At 62.9% G+C, this 26,957-nt stretch overlaps 1 protein-coding gene across 2 annotated transcripts in view; it reads left to right on the forward strand.

Annotated features, from left to right (window-relative positions):
- The window catches only part of LOC123596286 (stem-loop binding protein), a 76,572-nt gene that overhangs the window by 37,189 nt on the left and 12,426 nt on the right, over positions 1–26,957 (forward strand). Inside the window, exon 8 of one of the 2 annotated variants that reach the window (XM_045474834.1) lies at positions 6,955–7,239. The exons of the other annotated variant lie outside the window; for it this stretch is intronic. Coding sequence (XP_045330790.1) covers positions 6,955–7,224 — 270 coding nt within the window. The 3' untranslated portion in view covers positions 7,225–7,239. Of the gene's footprint in view, positions 1–6,954; positions 7,240–26,957 lie in introns of those variants that run through there. 2 annotated transcript variants of the gene reach the window in all.

Below are 26,957 nucleotides of genomic sequence, written 5' to 3' on the forward strand. Positions count from 1 at the left end.
CCGAGCCGAGTCTGGGCTTTGCCTCCCTCTTCCTGGCACCTCCCGGTCAGCGTCGGTCTCGGCTTCCTTGTCTGAGCCTCTCTGAGCCCCCGAAACAGGCTGCCCTGCTGCTTGCTTCCTTCTCCACACCTGCCTCCAGCGGTCGTTGTTTGTCTCGTGCCTTTCCCGAGGGCAGCAGCACACGTGTCCGCAAGGCCAGGTCGCCGTCCTGAGCTGCGCTGTCCCTGGCTTTTCCCGCGGACCGTGACTGCATCACGCGTTATGACCATGACATCCCCCTCTGATGGTTTGATTTCTTTTTCTTTTAATTTTTTTAATGTTTATTTATTTGTGAGAGAGACAGAGCACAAGTGGGGGAGGGGCAGAGAGAGAGGGAGACACAGAATCGGAAACAGGCTCCAGGCTCCGAGCTGTCAGCACAGAGCCCGACGCGGGGCTCGAACTCACAGACCGCGAGATCATGACCTGAGTGGAAGTTGGACGTTTAACGGACTGAGCCACCCGGGGGCCCTGAGGGTTTTCTTTTTCTCTCTGTGTGGACGTGTGGTGGGCCTGGTGGCCTTTCTGGAAATGGCTGTCCTTTGTCCACCATCGGTCAGCAGGTTTCCCACTCTCACTTCAGCCCCAGGTGGGGAGGCCAAGGCTTACACGGAGGAGCTGGCCTGCCCAAGTCCCCGGGGAGCACTGCGGGGACACCGTGGGGGACCGTGGGGGGCCTGAAGGTCCGTGGGAGTGCCGTGGGGGGGCTGTGGGTCTGTGGGGTGCCGTGAGGGGCAGTGGTGGGGGCTGCAGTTCCGTGGGGGGACTGTGGGGGATGGTGGGGGCCGTGGGGGGACTATGGGGGGGTGGTGTGAGCCGTGAGGGGACTGTCGGGAGAACATGGGAGGGCCGTGGGGGGCCGTGGGGGGCCTGTGGGGGATGGTGGGGGCCGTGGGTAGACCGGGGGTGACCATGGGGGCCCCTGGGGGGACTGTGGGGGTGCTGCTGGTCTGTGGGGAGGATTTGCAGCTGCTGAGAGACACGTACGGATCCCCGATGGTGTGAGTGGCTTGTGTGTTGACGGAGTTTCCTGGTCGTTTCGGGGCTGCTTCCTCATCGTGGGTCTGACCGTGTCTCAGGCTTGGAGAACTCCGGTCACCTGGTCCGCTCGCCTGGGCCAGGTCCCACCGGCTTCACGCAGCCCTGCTGGGGGGCCGAGGCCCCGGGGCGGCCGTCTGTCTCTGCCCAGCCGGACTGCTGACGAGTGTCTTCTTTCTGAGTCACGAGGTAACTTTGTCCCTTGTGGGAAGCAACCGGAGATTTCCTTCTGATTGCATCTCTGTTTGGAAGTCACAGGACATGACCCCTTAGGAAGCTGGGCGTAATCGAGGTTACGTGCTGGTGCAGGTTGAAAGGCAACCAAAGCAGAAAGTCAGAAAAAATCGAGCGGCGCCGCTCCCGGACCCCCGCAAGATGGTTCTGTGTCCCCACAGCATCCGGGGCTTGCCCGGGGGCCCAGCCAGATGGCGGTGGCCCGTGTGCAGCCCCCAGGTTGCGGGCGCGGCACCCCTGGGGCTGGGCTGGGAGAGTCGGCGGAGGCAGAGCAGTAGAGGCTCGCCCGGGGGTCCCTCAGACTCCATGGGGCGGATCGCAGCCAGGACACGGAGCTTGGTGGCCCCGAGCCAGAGGGTGGGGCCAACCCTCCTCGCTGGCACCGGCACCTCCCAGGTCCAGCGCCCTCCGGGAACCTGGCCGTGGGCCCGTGCGTGTGGCGCTGTCCACGTCCTCCCGGAAGATGTGGCCCGTGGGCTCCGTGGCTGACCTGAGCGGGGAGCGTGGGCGCGGCCGGTGCTGACCAGGGTGCTGCCACGTCCCCGCAAGGCGTGAGGCTTTGTGTCAGGCCGCGTCCCGTCCCCCCTCAGTGGTCAGGGGCCTCGGCAGGGCAGAGAACCTGCCTTGTGTCCTGCCCCCCTGTCTCCTCTGTGGAGGTCTTGAGTGGAGGACGGGCTGCTGGAAGTCAGGCGGCCGTGGGCACACGTGGCCCTGACGCAGGCCTGGGTGCAGTCGGCGCCTTAGGTCCCAGGACGGCGCAGGGCCACCCTCGGCACCGCTGCCAGGCGACACCGCCGCTCCTGTTGGGGCCGGACGAGCAGACGCGCCCGCCGTGCACCGTGGTGCCCTGCGGCTCCAGCGTCTGGGCTCCGGGGTCCAAGAGGTGACGCCACGGTGGTGGGAGCGCCCGCTGCGGGAAAGCCCGGTGCCAGCCTGCCCGGGGAGTGCCACATTGCCAGGCCATGCCCTCCCCGGGGCCGCCCTACCACGCCCACAGTGCCCCAGCTATCTTCCGCCGGCGGCGGCTTCGTGGCTGGCGGTGAGGGCACCTCGGCCCCCCTTGGCGACCCGTAGGGCCCTGCGCTCTGACCCCGTCACGGCACCCGGCGGAAGCGGGCACGTCCCTGCTCTTGACCCGCAGCACCCCCTCGTCCACCCCGCAGCCGGGCCGGTGGCCGGGCTCATCCGGGCGAGGGGCAGGTGACAGGAGGGCACTCGGCTGGACTTTCTGCAGTGACAGGGGTGAGGCTCGTCTCCGGTGCGGTGTGCTCCCCCACTGGCACCGCCCGCAGCTTGGGGTGAGATCCCACCGCTCGGGGCAGTTCTGTGGCCTGGGGCGCCCCCGGGCAAGAGCTGGTGGCTCGGGGAGGTTCTGCCGTGCGGTCTGGCAGCCAGCCGCAGGCCGTGCTGTGGCGCTGGTTTCCTCTGGCGTGGTGATCTCTGCCCCTCGGCAGGAGGTGGGCAGCCCAGGAGTGCGCTTTGGGCTTCGCTGGGTTGAGGTGGCTGCGTCCCCAGCACTAGCACCTGTGGCCACGCCACCTGCCGGGCCTGGCAGGGTGTGGGTCGCCCTCAGCCCCTTGTGCGTGTGCATGTGTGTGTGTGTGTGCGTGTGCGTGTGTGTGTGCCTGAGCACACACCTGCACACACACCTGCTGCGCGGGCAGGTGCGCGTGTCGGGATCCTGGTCCCACGTGTCCCTGTGGTTCTCGCGTCCCCTGCCCTCCTGGGGGTGGGACAGCCGTGGCAACCCATCTGTACAGGGGGCCGGCGTGCAAGACAGGGCGGAGTGGGGCTCAGCGGTCGGGTGGGCCGGCCCAGCTACACGCAGAGGGCGGGCTGCAGGGTCGGGTCAGGCGCGGCACGGCGTCGCCGAGGAACGAAGCCCAGGACGCGTGAAGCCTGTGGGTCTCTCCGAAACGCTTCCCTCGGTCGGTGCGTCGCCGTGGCCCGCGTCCCGGTCCTAGAGCTCCGCCCGGCCCGCCCCAGGCTTCCGCCAGCCCCTGTGCCTGAAGCGAGGTGCTTTCCCGAGTCCCGCGAGCCACGCTGGCCGACCACGGGGCCGGGGAGGGGGTAACGGGAACCCCGATTTGCAGCTGGTCGGTAGGAGGCGCAGGAGACATCTGAGGAAGGGGGGTCTCGTGAGGCGGAGCCCTCAGCCTCTGGCATCTGCGCTAAGCGCAAGGGGGGTCAGGCCGGCGCCCGCGTCTGCAGAGAGCGGGACAGCTGGCCCTGGTCCACGTGGAGGCAATGCTGCTCCCGAGTCCTCACTCTTGGTGAGCGATTGCTTCCACGGGAGACGTGTAGGATTTTCTATTTTTATTGGCAAACCTGTGTTTCAGAGTTGAAATTAAAATGTCGTTACTGGAAGTGAGCAAGTCAGCCACGGTGCTGGCAGAGTCTGGCAACAGGTACCGGTTTTTGTGAAGCGTGTTTTCACGGCTTTCGGAAGCTTTTGTGGCCGAGAGAAGATCTTCAGCCGCCTGGGGTGTGATGACAGTTGCTCCGCGTCGCGTGGCTCCCTGCCGCGGGATCCGTGCAGCCTCCCTGCCGGACTCAGCTGCGGGCCCAGCCCCTGGCGTCCCGTCGGAGGCGGAGGGTAATGGGGGTGGGGGCGCTCCCCCGTCGCCCGCCGGCGTTCGGGGTGAGGGCGCCGCGCCTCGCCAGGGAGCCCTCCTCTGCCGCGGGCCTCCCGGGCTGACCTTCCGTCTTGTCGGGCCTGTTCTCGTCCACACGCGTCAGGGTCACGGATGGAGCGGCTCGTACCCGCTCTTTTATCGTTTCTGCTGTCGCCTTCCCCGAAGTCGGACGGACTGTTTTATAGGAGGTTCGTCTCATCGACTCTGCGTTAACATCTCAGTCTTCTTACTCGATCGTTCTCCTGTTTTGTTACTTACCTGTAGGTGGAAGGTGATGCGCGTGGAAGCCGTGGGCAGAGGTGGTGGCAGTGCCGTGTGGCGATACCCGGGGGGCCGCTAAGCCTCGGGGTCACGCTCTGCTCCCCATTTCTGAGAGAGTCAGTGCCGGGGTCAGGTGTGGGCCCTGGGGTCAGGGGTCAGTTGTGGGTGCTGGGGTCAGGTGTGGGCACCAGGGTCAGGGGTCAGGTGTGGGCACCAGGGTCAGGGGTCAGGTATGGACACCAGGGTCAGGGGTCAGGTGTGGGCATTGGGGTCAGGAGTCAGGTGTGGGCACTGGGGTCAGGGGTTAGGTGTGGCCACTGGGGTCAGGTGTGGATGCCAGAGTGAGAGGTCAGGTGTGGGCACTGGGGTCAGGAGTGGACCCTAGGGTCAGAAGTGGGCACCAGGGTCAGGGGTCAGGTGTGGGCACCAGGTGAGGCTCGGGGTGGGACCTGTAGGGCCCGGGTGGCTGAGGCACCAGGAGTGTGGCAGCCCCGGGCGTGAGGTAGGGGAAGGTTGTGGGAGCGGGCACCCATCAGGCCCACCATGGCCTTCTCCTGTGGGGTCAGCACGGATATTTGAGTGGTGACAAGGGCATCCCCACAGGCTGCCCCCTCTGCCCCTCCCCGCCCCTCCCCGGCAGCCCAGCAGGTGCTCTGTGAACGGTGGGATGCGGGGGCTGGGAGGTGCCCGGTGGTCCAACCTCTGGCGAGGTCTGGCTGCCCTCGCTGCCAGGGTCCCTCCAGGGTCCCACCGTGTCTGTTCAATGGAGCTGCTTCTTGAGAGGGGCTGCCAGGAGGGTGTGGTTTGGGACCTTGTGAATCCGAAAGGGTCTTCTGTCTTGTCTCTGTGGGGCTGAATCCGTGGGAACAGCTTCTTTTGGACTCCGGATGCCTTCAGGGCCGAGCGCTGGGCCCCCTGCTTCCTCTCTGGGGTTTCTGGGTGACAGACCGGTGCCGGGGCTCCGGGCTCTGCGGGGGGCTGTGTGGGGGGCTTCCTGGATTATCTGGGGCTGATTGGTGGCGCAGAGGTCCCTGGCGTCCCTGGTGTCCCCGACTCTGAGATTGGGCCCCTGCTGACCCTCGCATTTCCTGTTTCTCTGTTTACCTTCTGTCTTATTTTGGGGGCGGAGCCTTGGGTCTGGGGGTGATTCTTCCTCCTGCACTGCCTTCCCTCCGGACCACCGGCCTGTCTCCGTGTTCACGTGCGCCTGGGCACCTGGGACATTTGCTGGGACATTTGCACGTCTCCTGGTTTCCCACCAGAGGCTCTGTCTTGCGGCCCTTGGGCCTGAGCTTTTGGAGGGTGAGCTGGGTTTCCCGCCTCCTGGGAGCCCCGTGTCTGCATCTCTCCGGGTTTCCTTTGGGGTCAGGCTCCACAGAGAACGCGTCCAGCCCCCTCCTGACCAGGCTGCGAGCACAGTCAGGGCCCCTGGGCTCAGTGTCCCACTCTTGGGCAAGGCTGGGAGAGGCGCTGGCCCAGACGTGGGGGGTGGGGGGGGTCTAGGGATCCAATTGTGTCTGCAGTGAGGCCTCCTCATTACAGCTCCCTCACCCAACACACACAGACACACTCCTGCACACGCGTGTGCCGGCCTGTGCACACGCACACCCTCACCTCCGACCATCTCTGCCCCGACCTGTGGTGGGGACATTATGAACCCCACAGGCCTCGGTGGCCTCGGCTAGGCCGGCCTTCTCCCTGTGCCGTCTGAGGGAGGCACTGGCCAAGTGCACGTGAGTGCTGGGCTCCAGACCCCTGCCCCGCCCCAGGGCTCCTGCTCAGCCCCGGCCTTCTGGGAGGGCTAGGACCCCGTGGACAGGGCCTGCTTTGGTCCAGCACAGACGCCGTGAGCTTCGCACACATGGCTGGGGCCGTGCTTTGCAGGAGTGCAGATCTGTGTGCTGTGGTTCGGAGACGGCCTGTTGCCTCAGCCGGTGCACCGGGGGTGGGCCAGGCCCTGGATCCTCACTGAAGGAATTTGGGATGGCTCACAGGGGCGTTTCTGTTTTCCCTGCAGAGTCTCACCAGCTCAGCTGTAGCTGGTGACCTCGGCTTGGGGTGGTGGAGACATGATGGGGGGGGTGGTGCTCTTGCCGGGCAGGAAGTCGGGGCCTGTCTCTGGGTGCGTCCCCACAGATGGCACACTAGTTGAAGGACTTATAAGTCAAAATCTGACTTATAACTCCGAGTCTTGACCTTTGGGTTTGGAAAAAAAAATTAATGTTTATTTATTTCCTTATTTATTTATTTTTTAATGTTTATTTTTGAGAGAGAGACAGAGAGAGAAAGAGAGAGACAGAGCGTGAGTGGAGGAGGGGCAGAGAGAGAGGGAGACACAGAATCCGAAGCAGCTGCAGCACAGAGCCCGACGCGGGGCTCGAACTCACGAACCGTGAGATCACGACTTGAGCCGAAGCCAGACACTTAACCAACTGAGCCACCCAGGCGCCCCTTGAAAAAATATTGTATGTTCATCTGCTTAGATGCAGGTAATAGGAAACCGAGTGATGGTCCAGAAGCAGGCCTGTCCAGTGATAAGGGTCACACGTGTCAGTGTGGCCCCGGGCCAGGTGTGAGTTGGCCTCAGACCCTGGTTTCCTCTCTGCCGTCTTCAGCCACATGCCAAGGCCCGCCTCCGGGAGAGGTGGTGGCGACGCCCCTCTCGGGCCACGCGGCTGATGCCGAGTGTAGATTCACTGCTCTGCTCGGGCTCTTTTGTGTGGCGGCCACCACGTCTCTTTCACAGATGGCGTGTAGATGGGCTCGTGCCCCGGCGACGGAGGACCTCTCCACAGCGGCCCTCCTGCCCCCGTCTCGTCACCGCCCCGGGGACGCTCCTGCTAGCTTGCGTGTGTGCTGTGGGGCCAGCGCCGTCCACGCGTGGACCAAGGCAGGGGCGGGAGCCAGCACGGCAGCGGAGGCGAGGGGCCGCCGCCCCGTCTGTGGCCCTGTCCCGCCGGCCTGCAGGGACCAGCGTGGCCTCGAGGTGGGCCACGTGGCTTGCAGAGAGGCGTGAAATCAAGTCCCCCTTGATTTGAATAAAGAAATTACTTCATGAATCCATGTTTTGTGAGCAAGATGTGTGGCCAGTTGTATCTTTAAAGGTTTGAATCAATTGTTTCTCAGTGGCTTGCTACAGAACAACCAGAAGAGTGAGGCCGACTGTCTTATAGAGCCAAATAATTTCCTTAAAAGGGCTGCTTTCAAGGAGGGACTCGGGGGACGCTGGGTGCCTCAGTCGGTTAAGTGTCCACCTCCTGATTGGCTCAGGGCGTGGTCTCACGGTTTGTGAGTTCGAGCCCCGAGTCGGGCTCTGTGCCGACAGCGTGGAGCCCGGAGCCTGCTTCCGATTCTGTGTCTCCCTCTGTCTCTGCCCCTCCCCGCTCGTTCTCTCTCTCTGTCTCTCTGTCTCTCTCAAAAATAAATATTGAAAAAAATATATTGAAAAAAATAAAAAACAAGGCAAAAGTAACAAAACAAAACAAAACCCAAGAGGGAGTCTGTTCTAAGGGGGAAGTGCTCATGTACTTGGGTTCCCCGTGGAACTCTTTCTAAGAAGTCCTCCCGCCAAAGAGGGAGACAGCCTGTTTCGGGCCAGGCGGTCGCTCGGGAAGGTGTGTGGTGCTGGCCCGGCTGGCGTGGGTTCTGGGCCCTGTAGGTGCCCGTGTGCGGGGGGCCTGTAGAAGCCCCGAACCACGTGGTGACACCTGTCCGGGACAGTGTGGCTGTGGCCCAGGAGGGGAGGCTGACCGCCCCTAGCAGGTGGGGCCGGGCGGAGGCTGCTCCGGCAGAGGGTGAGCTCGTGGCAGACGACGCACAGGTTCAGGACCAGGAGTTCAGGGTCAGGGCCGGGGCTCAGTATCGAGGGGGACAGGGCCGTGGTCGTGCCACGAGTGGTCAGGAGGTAGAGTGGGGGAGCCAGCACACTCCCTCTGCCCAGCCCTGGATCAGGAACCCTACGCACGGTTGGGGTGGGCCTGCTGGGTCTTAGACCCTGTGGGACGGCCGAGGACAGGTGCCACCGAGTGGACAGGGCTCAGTTTGCAGTTGAGGGGAGATTGCCCTGGGAGCCTCTGTCTTGAATGGCTTGGGGAAGAATCGACCCCCCCCCTCCCCCCCCCCCCCCCAGGGAGTCAGGTCTCAGCGGGACAGCACCCTGGCTCAGCCACTGGGGGCCTGCAGAGTGGGGCAGGCTTGAGTGTGGTGTGTGACTGGCGCACAGGGGACCACGGATACTTTATGTGAACTTGGACGCCCATTTCCGGGCCAGTGGGATGCTGCCTCCTGCGTAACCCCCTGGAAATGCTTTACGCCTGTATCTTTTCTCTTTTCTTTTCTTTAAACATTTTTTTTTTTTAATTAAAAAAATTTTTTTTCAACGTTTATTTATTTTTGGGACAGAGAGAGACAGAGCATGAACGGGGGAGGGGCAGAGAGAGAGGGAGACACAGAATTGGAAACAGGCTCCAGGCTCTGAGCCATCAGCCCAGAGCCCGACGCGGGGCTCGAACTCACGGACCACGAGATCGTGACCTGGCTGAAGTCGGACGCTTAACCGACTGCGCCACCCAGGCGCCCCTCTTTAAACATTTTTTTAACGTTTATTCATCCTTGAGAGAGAGAGGCAAGGACGAGTGGGGGAGGGGCAGAGAGAAAGGGAGACACAATCCAGAGCAGGCTCCAGGCTCCGAGCGGTCAGCACAGAGCCCGACACGGGGCTCGAACTCACAGACCACGAGATCATGGCCTGAGGTGAAGTCGGACACTTAACCGACTGGGCCACCCAGGCACCCCAGCCCGTATCTTTAATGTTGCAGACTTTAAAAAATTCAAAACACCTTTGCTCCCTTGATCTTGAAGAAGATGACACCCTAGGGGAGAGGCCGTGTCCTCCCTGTACGACCCATGCGGCCTCATGGGCAACGTTATGCCCGCCGGCCCACGGAGCATGTGCCCAGGCCCCGCCACGTCAGCCCCTGCCCGTGGGCCCCTCGGGAGCCGATGGCCGCTGAGGGTGAGGGCAGGAGCGACAGAGACCCCACGACTGGGACAGCGCGGGGGAGGAGGGCGTCTTCTCTCCCGACTGCTGAGAGCTAGACCTGGGGCACATCCAGAGCCACTGAGCCCGGGCGGGCGCGTTGGGTGTCGGGGGGCCGCCTCCTCGTGTCTTCCCGGCGCGTGGAACGTGACGTGTGATTCGGGTCCAGCCTTTCCTAAAGAAGTATTTTGGAGTTTTATGGCTTTTACAGTTCTGGAGAAAGCGGCTCTACTTTGAGTGAATTCTCACCAAGCGGGAGCCCGCGTGCGGACCCCGGTGCGGGCGTGTGTCCTTCGCTAAAAGGCCTGCCGTGAAGGCGCCGGAGGCCCGGCCCCGCTGCTGGGCGCTGCCGTCCGTGGGTGCCGAACGGCCAGCCTGCCGCCTCCAGCGTCCCGCCTGCCCTTCCGAGTGGCCGTCGGTGGTCTCTGCGCTGAGGAGCTTCTGGCCGGGCCGGGAGGACCGTGGTCCTGGCAGCGCCTGCTCTGTGAGTTTAGTAAAAGGCCTTGCGTTACACGCGTTTATTTCCTGGTTTAAAGCAGTCAGGCGTCAGGCCCGTGGGTCTGGGGTAGCACAGGACGGAAGGGTGTCTCTTAGTTTTCATTCCTAATTTAATAAGATCAGGGATTCCTACCGAAGTCCCTGACCTCAGGAACTCTGGGTAAGAGGAAGGAGTTTGTGATAGAGAAAACGTTCATGATCATTGGAGAAGCCACCTTAACTGCCGCGGACTGCACATCGAGGGTGTGTGAAGCTGGGAAGTGTTTCCCCGGATTGGCCTTCCTGAGGCCGAGCGCCAGAGCCCGGAGCAGGACGAGGGTCGGGGGAACTGCTCGCCAGCCCCTTCCCTGCACGATGGGGAGCAGGGCCCCACGGCCAGTCTTTCAGGCCCACCCCGCGCTGACCTCCGGCCACGTGGGCAGGTCAGCAGCACCAGGTCTGACACGTTTATTTGCAGAAGTCTGCAGTGGCCACGATGGCTTCTCTGAGGATGTCAGAGAACTTTCTCTTCCTAGAATCTAGGCTGTAGTCTGAGGGGCCCTGAGACTTCCAGAGGGGCACCGCTCCGTCCTGGAGCTCACGGGCTGGACTCCTGCGGGATTGGCGACCGCGTCCCTGCAGAGGGCAGCATTCAGCAGGTGCCCTGTGGCCCGAGTCAGGCGGGTGTGGAGAGCCTGTCCCGTGAGTGGCTCTCAGCCACCGCAGAGCTTAAAAAGATGTGGCGCCTGGGCCCACGCGGGGTGTCGCCTGCAAGGCGGGGCTTTCTGGAGCATTCCGGGTTTAACCTGAAGAGGAAGAATGAAAGATCCGGGGGCACAGAGCCCTTTGCTGTGCGGTGCGGGGCGCCTTTGGTCAGCAGCAGGCGGGGCCGCAGTGGCGTCTGGGTGGGGCCGAAGCTGCTCCCCTCCCAGAGCTCACGGGCTGAGTGTGGGTCTGGAGTCGGACCATAGCCAGCAGGCCACCTGAAGTGCAAAGGAGCCTTTGGGGTCCTGCTGGTGCCTAAAAGTGTCACCCGCGTCCCCGGAGCCTCCGCCTGGCCACTGATGGGGCGGAGGGGCCCAAAGAGCCTCCGGGATCTGCAGGCAGGCCCTTGGGGGGCACACGATTCGGGTCCTGGGACCCCCGCATTGGATTTCCAGCACATCTGCCAGATTCTACGCTGCGAGGCTGTGCTTTGGGATGAATTTCTGGAGTTAGGCTCCATGCGCTTACCTGCATAAAGCTGATGGTTCCCACTCGGCACTCTGCTCTGGGGTTGACCTGTGGATCCCGTGGCGGGGGTGGGGTGGGGGTGGGTGGCGCTACCAGATGGCTGGGTGTGAGGCAAGGTCCCTGTGCTGACAGAGCCCGGGTCACGGTGCTGTGAGGCCTACAGGTCACTGATGGCCTCTGGGATGGGGCAGCCTGGGCAGAAACAGGGGTGGGGGGAGATGGGCAGGGGCCTTGGGGGACATCATGGAGGTGGTGTCAGGTGACTGGAGAGCCCTCCCAGGATGACTCCTTGGCCGCAGCTGGATGGGGATCCTGGCCGGGTGGGAAAGAGCAGGAGAGGATCAGAGAGGGCAGGCACCGTGGGTGGGAGCAGGCCCAGTTGGCCTCCCAGACCTGAGGACTCTGGGCAGGTGGCGGGTTGGTGGGGGGCGGGCTCCTCACACCCAGGTGGCCGGGAGACGGCCTACACCATGTCAGTGGCTGGTTTTGCAGTGGGGGCAGTGGGGAGCGGGTGGTGGGCAGTGGGGAGCTGGGGGGGGGGGAGTAGGGAGCTAATGGGGGGCAGTAGGGAGCTGGTGGGAGGCAGTGGGGAGCTGGTGGGGGGTGGTGGGAAGGGCCAGAACAGTGGGGGCCTGTGTCACAGGGGTCAGGCCAGGCCAAGTAAGTCCTGGCTGTGTGGTGGCAGGAGTGTGGACTCCTGTGAACCCTACTGGTAGATGAGGGGCCCAGAGGACACAGCTCCCTCTGAGGACCCCTCACCCCTGTGCCCTGGAGGATCCTTGCCATCCCTGGTGGTGACCGTCCTGTGTCCCCTCCTGCCGGACGGTGAGCAGGCTTAGGGAGGCGTCCCCAGCTCAGTCCCCTGGGAGCAGCCCCTCGTCTGGGGCTGGAGCACGTCCCACCTGTTCTCATGATCAGACAGCTTGCTCTGCTCCCCCACCGAGCAGAGGGCCTGCTCTCCTGGGTAGGTGGGGGCAAGGGAGACTGTGAACTTGACCCGCCCCTCCCGACCTTTAGATGGTGCCCTCAGCCCCTCCTGGATACGGAGCAGCCCTGAGGCTGCCCTGGGCCCTGCACCCTCCCTCTCCCTCCCGCCCCCCTGCCTTCCCCCCCGTCCTATCCCAGCCTGTCCTGGCTGCTCCCTCTGGGGCGGGGCGGCCTCCTCTCTGAGACCTCACCTGCTTCTCTTGGGCTTCCCGTCCCCTCCCCCTCCACTGGAGCTTGCTTCTGGCTGCCTTCTCCACCCATTCCCCGCCCCCATTCTGCACATCCTGCCCCCCCCCACTCAGGTGTCCCACACCCCGCTTAGGGGGCGGGATTAAGAGCCCGCCTGTCTCTGTCGGGGTCTCACTTCCGCCAGCTGTGGGTGTGGGGGGTCCGGTGGCTGCCTGGGGCCCTTACCCTGCCCTGGGGCCCTGGGCTCAGGGCCTGCACACACAGGGAGGAGTTCCTGCAGTTTTGTTTTTTACTGAGGCCACTTTCTCACCCACGGGCGGGCCTGACGTTGCTGACAGCCTTTCCTGGGGACCTGGGAGGAGGCCTGCAGCCCAGCCCAGCCTTTGGGGCCCATCCTCAGCATCTGCCTCAGCACTCTGTCCTCGGCAGGATCCTCTGGGATGGGGCAGCCCCTACCTGGGCAGTGGTGGCTAGAGGGCTGGACCTCGTGGCTCTGGGGAGTGGGCAGGGGTCCGGGTCTCAGGTGACAGGGCTTGGGCTGTGGATCTCCGAAGCTATCTCTTCCACCTGGAGGCTAGGCTGCTCCAGACAGTTCCCTGCCCCCACCCAGGGCTCCTGCTCTCCCCCTAGACCCCGTCCCCTCTCCTGGGCCACCCCCGCCCCGGGCCTCCCAGGGCAGGGGGCACTGGTGGGCTCAGGACAGGGAGGGGGCTGAGGCTGGGGGTGGGAATGGGACAGACCCCTCCACTTGCCCTCACAGCCCAGGCTCCCCATAGCCCTATCCTCCCTTCAGCCATCACTCTCCCGGAGACCCCCGCAGGGGGGGGTTGGCCCCACCCTTGGGCTGCCCCCTCCCTGCTGTGGCCCCAATGTCCCTGCTGAGGGACCTCTGCAGACCAGGTCCGGGGAAGGCAGCCCCTTGGGGATGGGCCGGCCCTAGGACCCCTGCCCACGTCATCAGCCCCCCTCTCTCTGCTGGCCTGGGCCTGGGCCTTCCGTGGCCGTCGTCCCCGCTAACCGTGCTCCTGCCTGCAGTTCCCTCCACCGGGCGGCTGGGCTGGCTCTGAGGGAGGGGGGCGCAGACTGGGGCCTCAGCCGCGATGGGCGATGCCGGGGTCCGCAGGGACAGCCTGCCTTCCTCGCCCCTTGTCCCCGACATGGGTTTTCTCTGGCCTCCTGAGCCTGAGTGCCAGTGCCCAGGCTGAGACCACTGGCCTCCCTCCAGGCTGTAGCCAAATGGTAAAGGGCAGCGGTGGCCTGGGGTGGGGTGTCCGCAGTCTTCGCCCTTCCCCCAGCGTGTCCCCCAGCGTGTCCCCCAGCGTGTCCTCTGCCCAGTGGGCCAGTCAAAGGTCTCACCTGCTGTGAGAGCACTAGTTTTCTCTCCCGGCCTGTTTGGCCTCTGGGCGTAAGGGGCGTCCCTGGAGGGTCCCGAACCCCACGCTGGCCCCAGTGGCCTCCTGACACCTGCCCTGGCGGGCAGAGGCAGACCCCTCTGTAGAAATGTCAGAGACCCAGGTCTCGGGAGCCCACATGCTTGCTCACTTGGCGGATGAATGGGCCCTGGCCGAGGGTGCGGGCGCAGGTCAGGGAGTGGAGTGGGGAGGGGAGGGGAGGGTGCCTGGGGTGTACGTTCGGCCCTGCAGAAGCCCCCAGGCCAGAGCACTCCTGGGTGCTCGAGGGCAGCCGGGAGGCCAGGGGCTTGAGCGCACAGAGCGAGGGGCAGGTGGGACGGGGTCCTCGTAAGCTCCGAATGGAAATAGAGTAAAATTTGCAATGAGCGCGAGGGACACCTACACGTGTAGCTATTTCCAGAAGTTACACGCTACAGCCAAAGCTCACACAATTACAAGCAGAAACTCACAAATCCGACATTCTGCTGTGAGTTGATGCCCCTCTCTCTGGTTAAGTAGACCCAGAAGGAAACCAGACACAAGATGTGATCACCCTGGTCAGTGAGCTCTGGCTGTCAGTGGACGTCTGTGGGATGTACCTCTAACAAGGGGGATTGCATCGATTCCAGGCACACACAGAAGCTGCAGGAAATCGACCACTAATAGGCCAGAAGAGAATGTCAATATATTTCAAGGACTTGGTGGCATACAGACCATGTTTTCTTGCCACACCTCAATAACAACGAGAGAGCCAACAAAACCTCATGCGTTTAGGAAATTAAAAATGCGCTCTATGTAACTCACAGGCCAAGGGAAAAGCCATAGTTCAAGTTACAAAATACTTTGACGCACGCTTATGAAAATGGCACATATTGAAACCTGTCGAATATATCTCAAGTTATAAAAAGAAGGGCATTCGGAACCTCCACCATTATGGCAGAAAAAATAAACGTGGAAAATCAGCCAAGCTTCCGGTTTAACCGCGAGGCAGAGGTCAGCAAACGTCCCGGAAAGGGCCAGATTGTAAATATTTCGGATTTTGAGGACCGCAGGTGGTGTCTGTCCTTCCCTCTTCCTCCTCTGATTTCGTCCGCACACTTGTTTGCTGACCCCTGGATTTGGGCAATGAAAGAATGAACCCAAAGGGGAAAGAAGGAAGGAGATAACAAGAGCAGCCATGCGTGAGCCGGTCAACAGACCCAAGCAAAAGACCCTCTGACCCACCTGATGAGTCTGGGAGCCGCGCGGAGAAGGGTGGGGGGGGAGGGGGGAGGGGAGGGGAGGGGGAGGGGGCCAGACCCGAGGAGCGGCGGAGGCCATAGGACAGGGGGGATAGTAGAAACAGTTTGGAAGAAGTGGACAAGTTCCTGGAAAAACCTTGCCAAAACCTGACTCAAGAAGAAAGAGAAGCCAGGGCTCATCCTGGAAACCGCGATATAAAACGAAACGGTGACTTCACGTCTTCCTGTAAAGAAAACCCCAGCGCCAGCTGACGTTTAAGGCAAGTCCTGCAAACTAGACGCGTGTCATCCTGACCTGAGATCCGGACGCGGACAGCGAGGCTGCTGAAGGCCGTCCGCTGACCGCCGTGGCCAAGGTGGCGCAGAGGCCCCCTGGGGCTGGCCTTCCAGATGGCGTGGAGGGGACTGGGCGGCCAGGGACCGAGCCCGGAGGGTAAGCGGGAGCCTCAGCTGGGCCCGCCTGGGCAGTAAGCCCCGAAGCCACCCCCAGGACACAGGGGGTCCTGTTTGTACGAAGACTCAGGGCCCTCCCGCGGCACCCCCAGGTCAAGGTCCTGGGCAAGCAGGGTCTGGCTCCTCCAGCCTTCATCCCTGCCCTCCAGGGTCACCAGCCCTGTGTCCCCGCAGCTCCACCCCTCCTGACTTCCGCCCTGCTGTCACCCGACGCCCAGTGCCTTTTCTACTTTCCCGCCGTTACGGATAGAACTTCTTTAGGCCTCGTTGAGTTAATTTCGCTAACTTCTGTTGTCTTAGAAAACCGTGCATTTCATCGAGAACATCAGACGTACGCTTGTCACTTGGCATCTTGGCTGCCCCGTCTCCCTGTGCGCGGCCCTCACGGTGTGGGTCCCGCTCTCCGTTGATTGCACTGGTCAGAGGTTGGTTTATTTAATGTATTTATTTGAGGACTGGCTCCTGGATTTACTGATGAGCCCTTCCATTTTTCTTGTTTCCAATTCATTAATTCGCCTTTATCTTTACCCCTCCTGCTTGTGGATTTACTTTATTGTTCTGTTTTCCCTCCTCGTGTCGAATGTTTAGTCCATTTATTTGCAGTCTCTCTTGCTCAGTAATAAAAGCATTTAAGGTTGTGAATTCCCCGCCGGCCCCTCCCCGAGCCGGCTCGGCGGACGTGCGGCTCCGCTCTCGGCACGGCTGTAAATCGCCCGTGCCGGCGACTTTTATTAACTCCCTGACCCGGGAGTTATTTAGGCAGGCGTCTTCAAATTTCCAAATCATCTGGCTTCTTTTTTAGATCCTTTTATTAATTCTGAGGTTCGTTGCATTGGTTTACATAATGAGGCCCCCAAGCGTTTTTCTCTTTGGAATGCGGTGAGGTATGTGTACACGCGAGCACACGTGGGTCCGTGGGTCCGTGGGTCCGTGTGCGTGTGCGTGTACACGCACGTAGCATGTTCTGTGGTCTCTGACCAGGCGAGTGTCACCCAGTCGAGGATGTTCATGAGAGGCCTCAAGGCCCTTGTCCTCGCTCCAGTGTCATCCCCGAACCTGGGTCTCCGGGTGAGGGCTGGGCCATCCGGCGCTCCGACAGGCCCGCCTCCTCGCTCACAACAAATACTCCCGATCTCACACCCCTCGTTTAGAGCCCGACGGCCAGGTCTGCTGTTCACAGGGCACAGAGACGTCTCAGGGGCCCCTTGGTGGGTGACTGGGGAGAGGCCGCGGGGCAACTCCAGAGTATGGGTGTTGAGGGGGACGGCTGTCTCTGGCCCAGGCCTGTCCTGTGGCTCAGATCGTTCTGCCCCCCGCCCCCCCCGACCTCGGAGGGCAGCCTGGACAGATGATCTGAGTGCCGGGGTGGGGTGGGGGTGGGGGGGCCCGGGCGGTTCTCAAACAGAAAGTCCAGTTTAATTCCTAGTCTGCTAATTATAAAAAGTTATGAATAGATGTTAATTTTATGTATTTATTTTTTAAGTTTTGACATTATTTTTTTTTTTTTTTTAATTTTTTTTTTTCAACGTTTATTCATTTTTGGGACAGAGAGAGACAGAGCATGAACGGGGGAGGGGCAGAGAGAGAGGGAGACACAGAATCGGAAACAGGCTCCAGGCTCTGAGCCATCAGCCCAGAGCCCGACGCGGGGCTCGAACTCACGGACCGCGAGATCGTGACCTGGCTGAAGTCGGACGCTTAACCGACTAGCCGCCAGGCGCCCCTGATTTTACTATTTTTATTCATCTATTGAGATGATTATATGACATTTCTTTTTTAATCTGCACATGAGTTTTCTAGGGCAGCTGTAGCAACTACCACCGCCCGAGGGGCTCAAACAGCACATTTATTCTCTCAGTCCTGGAGGCTGGGGTCTGAGATCCAGGGCTAGTTCCCTCTGATGCCCCTCTCCGTGCTGTGTAGACGGCCGTCCTCTCCCAGTATCCCTACGTCGTCGTCCCTCCGTACATGGCTGTGTCCTAATCTTTTCTTCTAAGGACACCAGTCGTCATTTTACCCTAATAACTGCTTTAAAGACCCTATCGCCAGTTTTTTTTATTGCAGTAAAAGATGCATAACATAAAATATATCACTGTAACCGCTTTCACGTGGGCAGCTCCGTGGCATTGGGCACATTCGCAGTGGTGAACATCCCCAGCCTCCACCTCCAGAACTCTCTCATCTTCCCAGGGGACACTCTGCTCCATGAAACACTAGCTCCCCGTCTCCCCCGCCCCAGCCTCTGACCCCCACCATCCACTGTCTGTCTCCATGATCTGCGTCCCCCACGGGCCTCCTGTGAGTGGAATCATCCGGTGCTTGTCCCCTCGCGACCGGCCTATTTCACGGAGCACGATGTCCTCCAGGTCCATCCGTGTGGTGGCAGGTGGCAGGACGTCCTTCCCGCTCGAGGCCGAGGAACATTCCGCCGTGTGGCCGGACCACGTTTTCTCACCCGCGCGTCTGTCGACGGACTCTGGGTTCTTGCTCGTCTTAGCTGATGTGAACAGTGCTGCTGTGAACGTGGGGTGCACACACCTCTTGGAGACCCTGCTCTCAGTTCTTCTGGGTGCACACCCGGGCCAGACGTGGGCTTACTGGATGGCAGGGGAGGCAGGTGTGGGCTTGCTGGATGGCAGGGGGAGGCAGGCGTGGGCTTGCTGGATGGCAGGGGGAGGCAGGTGTGGGCTTGCTGGATGGCAGGGGGAGGTGGGCGCGGGCTTGCTGGATGGCAGGGGGAGGTGGGCGCGGGCTTGCTGGATGGCAGGGGGAGGTGGGCGCGGGCTTGCTGGATGGCAGGGGGAGGTGGGCGCGGGCTTGCTGGATGGCAGGGGGAGGTGGGCGCGGGCTTGCTGGATGGCAGGGGGAGGCGGGCGTGGGCTTGCTGGATGGCAGGGGGAGGCAGGCGTGGGCTTGCTGGATGGCAGGGGGAGGCGGGCGCGGGCTTGCTGGATGGCAGGGGGAGGCGGGCGCGGGCTTGCTGGATGGCAGGGGGAGGTGGGCGCGGGCTTGCTGGATGGCAGGGGGAGGTGGGCGCGGGCTTGCTGGATGGCAGGGGGAGGTGGGCGCGGGCTTGCTGGATCCCAGGGGACTCTCTGTTTGATTTTGGGGGGACCCGCCACATTGTTTTCCATGGCGGCTGAACCAGTTTACGTCCCCACCGACAGAGCAGGGGCTCCCAGTTTCCCCACACCCTCGCCAAGGCCCGTGGACGCGCTTTTCTTAGGGCCGTCTTTCCCCGGGGTGTGACGTCGGGTCTGTGGAGTCTTTTGCTGTTGAAACCTGACTTACCTGCATTATAATAGGAAATTTATTGAGCCTTTGTGGCCTCACATCGCCAATTTGTATAGATATCCTACCTGTTCTTGAAAAGGAAATACATTCCAAAAACGTCTGCGGCCTTCTGCGTGTGTCTGTAAGGTCCCCATTTATTGTACAGATTTTCTCCACCCTTGCTGAGCTTTTGGTCGACCTGGTGCACCAAGAGCCTAGACTCTGGTGCTGATTTGTCTGTTTTCTCCTCTGGTTTCTAGTTGCACTCACGTTTGGAATCGTTACATGTTTCTGTTGCTTTGAACTTCTGTAATTGCAAACTGGCCCTGTTTGTCTCCGGTGGTCGGCGTTTACCCCATTTGCTTTGGTGTAGACGCGGTCTTTCTTCCGGTCACCGTGTTGGCCAGTTTGCATGCTTTTCTCCCTTCCGGTGGATCCGAGGTTCCATTGGGTGTCATTTGTCTGCAGCCTGAACGTTTTTCTTTAACATCTGCCATAGTCAAGTATGGTGTCTCAGCTCCCATTGATCTGAAAATACATTCCTCTTGCCTGAATTTTTGCAGGATGGTTTTGCCGGATACAGAATTCCAGTCTGTCTCTTCCTTCCTGAGGTTTAAAGAAACGATTCCATTGCCTTCTGGCTTGTATAGCTGCTGACGAGAAGTCCGAAGGGATTTTGTTGTTTTCCCTGTATGTCACGTGTCTTATTTTGTTTCGTGTTTCCTGTGTGTTTCCTGGAGCCTTTTCCAAAAATTTTTAAAAGTTTTTTAATGTTTGTTTACTCTTGAGAGAGAGAGAGAGAGAGAGAGAGAGAGAGAGAGAGAGAACAAGTGGGGGAGGGGCAGAGAGACAGGGAGAGACAGACTCCGAAGCAGGCTCCAGGCTCTGAGCTGCCAGCACAGATCTTTCTCGTCATGGCTCAGGGTGGTTTTCCGTAGCGCCCTGTCTGCTTCCGTCTGGGACTCTGGCTTCACGTACGTCACACCACTTGGTGGCTCCTGCCGTGGCCCCAGTCCCTGTCCGCGGACGTGTTTTCTGCAGACCCACAGAGCCAGCGAGGTGCCCACCCTGGTCTGGGGCTGCTCCGAGGCTCTGCCCACCGGAGTGGCTTCCCTCACTGGCCCTGTGACAAAGCATGACGCCTCTTGTTGTTGCCGTGGGACCCAGGGCTAAGCAGAAGGGGAAGCCAGCGGGTGTATACTTTACATCCTTTTACGCCGAGTCTCTCTGGAGCCTTCCATGTCAGGTCTTTGGGAGACTAAAGCAGTTTTCTTAACCCGACCTTCAGCTTTTACCTGGAATATTTCGTGTGTTTTTGTTTATCATTTCTGTCACCCAAAGCTGTGCCTTTTGTCCCTTATTTGTGATGCTCTGAATTCTATTTCTGACCCATAAGTGGACACCCCAGACTGTAACAAGCACCCTTCCGTGATAAAGCTGCAGCTTGTCCGGTCTACACCCGCCCCCTGGACAGGACCAGAGCCTCGGTCTATACCCTCCCCCTGGACAGAACCAAAGACTCCGTCTACACCCTCCCCCTTGGACAGAACCAGAACCTCAGATCCCTTGAACCCCACCCGCTCCCCTCTTGCTTGCGCCGTCCTGCTGTTGTGTTCTGGACAGTTTTGTTCTCGACCCCACGAGAGAGACGCTGCTACTCCTGGGGTGCCCAGCTGCTGACCATCTGGTGTCCGCAAGCACTTTCCTCCTGGGTGGCCCTTTCTGGGCAAATGCTTCTTCCAGGGTCGTCCTCGGTTCCTGCCACGTGGGCCTCTCCACAGGAGGGGCGAGCCAGCCGGCAAGTGGGGGATGGTGCCCCCACCGCGGAGGCCGTGGTCCGTGGGGCCTGGTCCTGGCGGCGACGTCCGCGCCCGGCCACGCTGTTCACCGGACGTGCGCCCCGGTGCGCGGCCATGCCTGGCGGGAGCCCCGGGAGGTGGGGGTCGTGGGACATCTCAGCGGCCACCTGAAAGGCCGCGGGTACAGAGCCCTCCCTTCCTGCGGTGAGGGCTCCTTTAGTCCGGAGGAGCTTCCTCGCTGGCCGCGATGTGCCGCGTGCTCCCCCAGGGCTGTCTGTCTGTCTGGGATGCGCTCGGGGGACAGGAAGCCACGCCGCCAAGTGACAAGTGACACGCACGACACCGTCCCCAGACCCGCGGGGGTGAGAGCTCATCGTGGCACCTGGGCTGAGCCCGAGGCCCCGGGTCGGACCTGCGCCTGTGTTGTGGGGGCGATGGGGACCCCGGTGGGCTGCAGGCCCGGGGCGACCGCGCTGGTCTCTGTCCGTTGCGTTACTGTTATTTTATAGTGTTCTAGTCATTTACCGGAAACATCCTTTTTACTATTAGTATGTGCGACATTTGTCATTTGGGTGTTAATTTTATATATTATTGTACCTCCGAACCCATCACCCTGTGTCTTAATCTGTTTCTGACGTGAAATTCACGTGGCATAGTGTTTAGTGCACTCACATGGCTGTGCCGCAGCCACCAGCTCCCTCCGGTTCGAGACGCTGGGTTCCGGGGCCCAAAGGAAAGTCCCTGCCCTTGTCCGTGTCCCCCCCCACTCCTCCCTCCCCATCCCCCAGCCCGGCGGTTACCAGGCCGCCCTGTTTCTGTGGATTGGCCTGTGCTCCCCACAGGAAGGGACCGACAGAGGGGCTGCTCGGGTGTGGAGCGTGTGGGCCTGGGGGCGCCAGGCTGGGAATGTCGGGCTCCATCCACTTGGGGCTCAGGGAGCGAGAGGCCGGGCCTCGCCTTGCCTGCTGGGCTCCAGCGGCCACCTCGTGCTCCTCTGTCCCCGCAACCCGCCAAAGCCCAGCGTGGGAGGGGCTTGCCAGCATCTCAGGCTGTGACCACGTGAGGCCCCCTCATGGGGGGGGGGGGCTCTGCAGTGAGTAGCCCCCACCCCAGAAATGCTCACCCGGCGCCCGTGGACGTCCTGGGCCCTCAGGCCGGGGTGTGGGTGAGGCCTGAGCGGCCGGGGTCATGATGGGGACGCCCCCTTGCCCTCCTCGGCCTGGGGATGCAGTGGGCAGGCACGGGCTGGCGCTGTCTGGCGGCGTGGGGGCCCCCAGCTCCGACGGCCTGCTGCCGTCTGCCAGCCCAGAGGCACCGCCCGTCACGTCTGAGCACGGGTGACACTCCAGCGATGGGGAGTCCTGCGCTCCAGGGGTAGCCACACACACCTGTAGGAGCTGGAGGGGGACCCCGAGGGCAGCGGACGGCTCGCCTTCTCTTCCCCGGGACTGGGGGACCCAGGATGGCCACAGGCCGAGGCAGTGACCGCTGCGCCCCCCGGGGAGGGTGGTGTCCTGCTCTGCCCAGAACTGGCCTGAGATCCCCCCCTCGGACCCCAGTTGCCCTCCGGCATGGGCTGTAGCCCAGGGTGGGCTCTGCTTCCCCCGGCTGGTCCCTGGAGGCCCTGCTCTCTCCCACCCTGCGGCTGGGTGGGTGGTCTGCAGGGCCCTGCAGCCCCAGCCGCACCGCCCCTGGCGGCCGCGGGGTGGCAGCAAAGATCGCCCCTGGCAGTGGCTCCTTCGGCAGCCCGCCTGGGGTGGGCAGGGCTGTGGGGGGCCTGGAGCCCGGGGGCTGGGGGTGCAGACCCTCTGGGGCCCTCGTCAGTCCCTCCGACCCCGGTGCTCCAGGCCCTCCGGTGGCTCCTTCTACTGCCAGGCCGGGGCTGGTCTGAGGACGGGATTGTGCTGCTGTCCTCAGAAGAGTGTTTGGCCTCCTGGGGGACGTGGATGGGGAAGAGATGGCCCCACCCTCGTGAAGCCCAGCCGTCCAAGGGTGTCGTTGAGTGTGCCAGCCCTGGGTGGGGTGGGGCAGGGTGAGCTGCAGCTGTGTGGCCCCATGTGACTCTGTGTGGTCCTAGGTGAGTGTGGGTATGGCCCCAGGCGGCTGTAGGTGTGAGCTCAGGTGGGCTGTGGCCCAAGATGGCTGTGGGTGTGGCCCAGGTATCTGTAGGTGTGGCCCCGGTGGCTGTGGGTGTGGTCCAGCTGACTTTATATGAGGTCCCGGGTGGCCATGTGTAACTTATGGAGGGGACCTTGAGCCCAGGGAGTTGCGGTGACTTTCCTGGGGCCACAGAGCTCACAGCAGAGCTGGAACCTTCCAGGGGTCACTCTGTGGTTTTGGGGGAGCCATGTGGGTTCTGAGGAAATGGAGTTTTAAGCCCCAGGCCCCCACTGACTTGCTGCATGACCCTGGGGGGAGGGGCCACCCCACTGAACAGAGAGCCTGAGAGGGGCTGCTGCTGGGACACAGGGGAGGCATGAGGGGCTTGGAGCCCCTGGAGGGGAGCCCCAGAGGGAGGGTGCTAGTGAGGGCCTCCGCCTGGGCTCCCTCCCCCATCGTACACTGGCCTTGGCTGCAGCTCTTGGCCACTTGGCCTGGTGTGACCACTGGCTCTTGTCACAGGTTGGGGAGTACAAGCAGGGTCAGACCCAGGCCCTGTGGGGGGGTGGGCTCAGAAGGCGGCGGACTGGGCACCCTCGGTGGGCTCAGAAGGCGGCGGGTCTGGGGCCCCTGGTGCCACTGATCCCGAGACTATCGGAGATGTGACCGTGACGCAGAAGGGTCCTGGGAAGTGTGCCATCCAGAGGCAGTCCATGGCAGATCCCAGCTGTCACTCGAGGGTGTGACTGGTCAGGGACCGAGCCACCAGCTGATCGGCTGCCTGTGGCTTTGGCAGGGTCAGGCCCGGCCAGACCAGACGCGCCCTTTGGGGCAGAGGGCGGGGGTTGAGTCCCCTCCCTGCTGGACCAGGAAGGGTCCCGCATCCCCCGTGCTCGGCCTGTGGGAAACTGGCTGGTTCCCACGGAAGCGGTGGGGGGGACTCGGGCCAGGCTGGGGTGGGCACCGGGCGAGGGGGCCACAGCCTCTGCAGACCCGGCAGGGGCCAGAGGCAGCGCCTAGATTGGGGCCTAACGGTTCACGGGCAGATGTGGCCCCCCACACCCTCCTGGTCCGGCACCACACACGAAGGCCTCCGTGTGGCCTTCTCTGACCCTCTCTGGACCCCCGCAGGATCTCCCTCAGGCGCTGGGCCCGGCAGAAGCAGCGGGCCGTGTCGGGGGAGGAGGGACTGCCTAGAGCCCACCCGGGACCCTGACCCAACCACCGCAGCAGCCCCAGGGTTGACCCCAAATCCCACCTGAGCCTGAACCCAGCCACAACCCCCACCCATCCCAAATCCCAAGCCCACCCAGCTCGCCCCCACCCTAGTGCCTCCCCCTAGCCCCACCCCACCCGTCCTACCCTCCGGTTACCTCGCTGAGACTTGCTACTGCTGGGGGTCAGGGGTCCGGGACCCTCCTGCCCTCCCCACAGCCTCCCAAAGCCCAAGAGACCCCAAATGGGAGCTGCCCACTCCTGACTATGGCTGCAGCCCTTGGAGGTGGACAGGTGGGGGGCGGGGGATGGGCAGGAGCTGCCCCAACCCGGTTGTCTGTTACCTGTCATCTCAGCCCGGGGCCTCGCTCTGCTCTCTGGGGGCCACTCCATTCCAAGCCCCAGGTGTCCCACCCGCAGCCCTGTGCTGGGGCAGCCTGCCCACCTGGGGGCCTGGGGGAGGGGCCGGCCCCTCCTCCCCAGACAGGGGCACAGAGACCCCATCCCTGCCTCGGGACTCCTTTAGCCTTTGTTGGATGAACGACCCCTGTGCCCAGGACGTCGTCCTCGGGTTTCTGTCTAAGTTGCTCCAAGTCCTTGACAGACCCTTCCTGGGGACCCCCCTGGATCCTGTGGCAGGTAGGGCTTTCCTGTTGGGCCCGTGAGCCCAGGAGTTTCTGTTGTGATGCTGCTTCGTGACCGCCAGTCCCAATGCGGGCTGATGGCAAGGGTGTCGCTAATGTCCCATGAAGGGCAGGCCAGGCACAGCTCCTCCCGGGCCAGGGCAGGGGGCAGGCCCACCACGCAGCACATCACATCCCCCCACGTCCTGTTGGTCAGGTCAGGTCTCTGGCCTGAGTCAGGGGGTGGGGACACCCTGGCCAGCCTCCCAGACATCCGTGCAGACTCCTGCAGAGGAAGCGGCTGTAGGAGCCTACACTGGGGGCAGGGCAGGGGGCTCGGACCCCTCGATTGCCCCTGGCCACCTGGGCTCGGCCCTCCACCTGGGGCCCCTCTACCCAGGCTCCACCAGCACTGGCCACACGGGCCAGGCCCGGGTCTGTGCCGCCTCTCACACCGCGGGTGATGTCCTTGAGCGATGCCTTCGGGAAAGGCTGTGAGAGAACGAGTGGGGAGGGGTGTTTCTGCCCCACCTGACTCCAAGGGCAGTGTCGCTGGGACAGAATTCTAGGCCGGCTTTCTTGGAAAGACCCAGCAGCCTGGCCTGTGCCCTGCAGCGGGGCCGGGCCAGCCTGCCTGCCGTCCTCTCTCCCCTTTGTTCACTGGTAGGATTGTGTTATGCTTCCGAGGGCCTGGAACGTCTCCTAGTGGGTCCGGGGTGGGAATCTGCTGGTGGGTTTTGCCGGGATCTGGTTCCCCCTCCACTCCGCTCCCTGGCAGCTGGCCCAGCCACCCCTCGGTCGCCACATCTGGGGCTCAGAGTGGATGGTCGTGCCTCGTGAGCTCCGTTTCCCCCTTGAGGAGTGGGATGCCCGGACCCACTGGCGCCCTGCTCTCCCATCTCCTGGGGCTTATGCAGCTTCCCCCCCCCCCCCCATGCCGCGTGGCCGAAAGGGACACGGAATACCTTGGGCTCCAGCCACCGTTGCCATACTGAGGTGAGCTCTGGGGACCTGCCCTCTCTCTTTGCAGGTGGAAGACGATTTACTGACCCTCCCAAGGGATCTCGGGGGCGTCCAGCCTCAGAAGTCATGGTGTGAGTCCCGCTGCGGCCCTCCTGCCCCCAACCTGCAGTGCCCTGGTGGTGGGGACCGCCGTCCCCTTTCAGGGACAAGGGGCGAGGCCCGGTGGGGCGGGGAGGCTCCTGGAGGGGACTTGAACTGGAGCCAGTTCCCCCGGGTCACTCCGCCAGCCCCTCCCCAGTCCTGTGGGCGAAGTGGCTTTTTCCTCCTCGGCACGACCAGGGGGACCTCTCCGGAGGCAGCCAGCTCTCCCTGTGGACACCGAAGCCGGACAGTCAGACAGACCACCAGGCGGGAAGGCCGGCCCTGGGCCCTCGGACACCCCGGGGTCTCTGGGGAGGGGACGCCCTGTCTCCCCGGGCCGGGGGCCGTGCCCATCCAGGCACCGGGCTTCTTGCTGCCCGCCGGAGACGGAGCCCGTCAACGCTGCCCCCTCGACTTTTTTCTCCTCCCCAATTAATTAATTTAAATTGACCATTAAGTCAGCCGAGTTTTTGATTGATATTTTCATTAGCAGCCCTGTCCGACGCCCCAGGAATGTATGGTAATGTCCAATCTGCGGGCGGGCCGCGTTCCTCCTGCCGCACGCTGAGTTATGGCTGGCACCCTCGCGCGTCTCCCAGGGTAATTTGAATTCAGATGAGCTGCCGCAGTGTTCCGGAGCCTGGCGGCCGGCCGCTGACGGATGGCACTCGGGTTATCACAAGGTCACTGGTGCAGCCGCCACCCTCCGCGGGAGGGGCCGGCCAGGCCTCCGACGCCGGGGAAGGTGGGCGGCCGAGCGGACTCCCGAAAATTGCCCGCCCAGGGGCTGACGGAGCGCAGCCGTCCCCGGTAAAACCCGGGCGAGTCGACCTTGGGGCCCGTGTTCCCCGAGGCCACGGCTGGGCCTCACGAGGAATTAGAAACCCGCCCCCCCGGGGGTCCGCCTACGACAGCCCCTCCATAGCAGGGGCAGGGGCCCGAGCCTTGCCCCCCCGCCCGCCCCGGAAAGCGCTGACCAGCGCGGAGCAGCTGCCTGCTGTTCGGGAGACCCCGGTCCCCGGCGACCCGGCCGGGATTGAGCCGGGGAGCTGACGGTAGCCAAGTGTCCCTCTCCTGGGAAGGGCCACTGTGGGGGGCTGTCCACCTGCGTGACCACGGTCACCAGGTCACCTGAGCGCTGTGTGCCTTGGTTTCCCCACCTGTGCCACGGGGTAGCACCGTGCGTCCTGTTCGTAGTAAGGTGGGGGGCAAAGGTGGCAGCACGGGCACAGCGTGAGGGTCTCCGGACGCTCCCGAGCCCGTACGTGGAACCTCCCCTCTCGGCTCGTGCTGTCTGGCCTCTTCCCGCCACGCGCTGCTCTGGAGGGGAAGGAGCAGCTCCGTCCTGCCCCTGCCCGGGGACCCCGCCTGCTGACCTCAGGCCTGATCCCCAGGTGTCTGCAGTGTGGCGGCCGACCCCGAGGGCTGGGACCTGCGCTGGGCCGGAGAGAGAGGCCGAGGCAGATCTCGGTGGGGGGGCCCTGGGGGCCCCGCGGGGAGGAGGGGCAGGGCTGCTTAGAGGGCAGGGTGGAGGGGCGGGGTGGAAGGGGTGGGGGCGCTGTGCAGGGGGTGGGGGGGCGGGGAGGCCCCAGGGAAAAGGTAGGGGGTCCACCCCTGGAGGGCCCG

Source organism: Leopardus geoffroyi, chromosome B1 (genome assembly GCF_018350155.1).
Source record: "Leopardus geoffroyi isolate Oge1 chromosome B1, O.geoffroyi_Oge1_pat1.0, whole genome shotgun sequence".
Lineage (NCBI taxonomy): Eukaryota > Metazoa > Chordata > Mammalia > Carnivora > Felidae > Leopardus > Leopardus geoffroyi.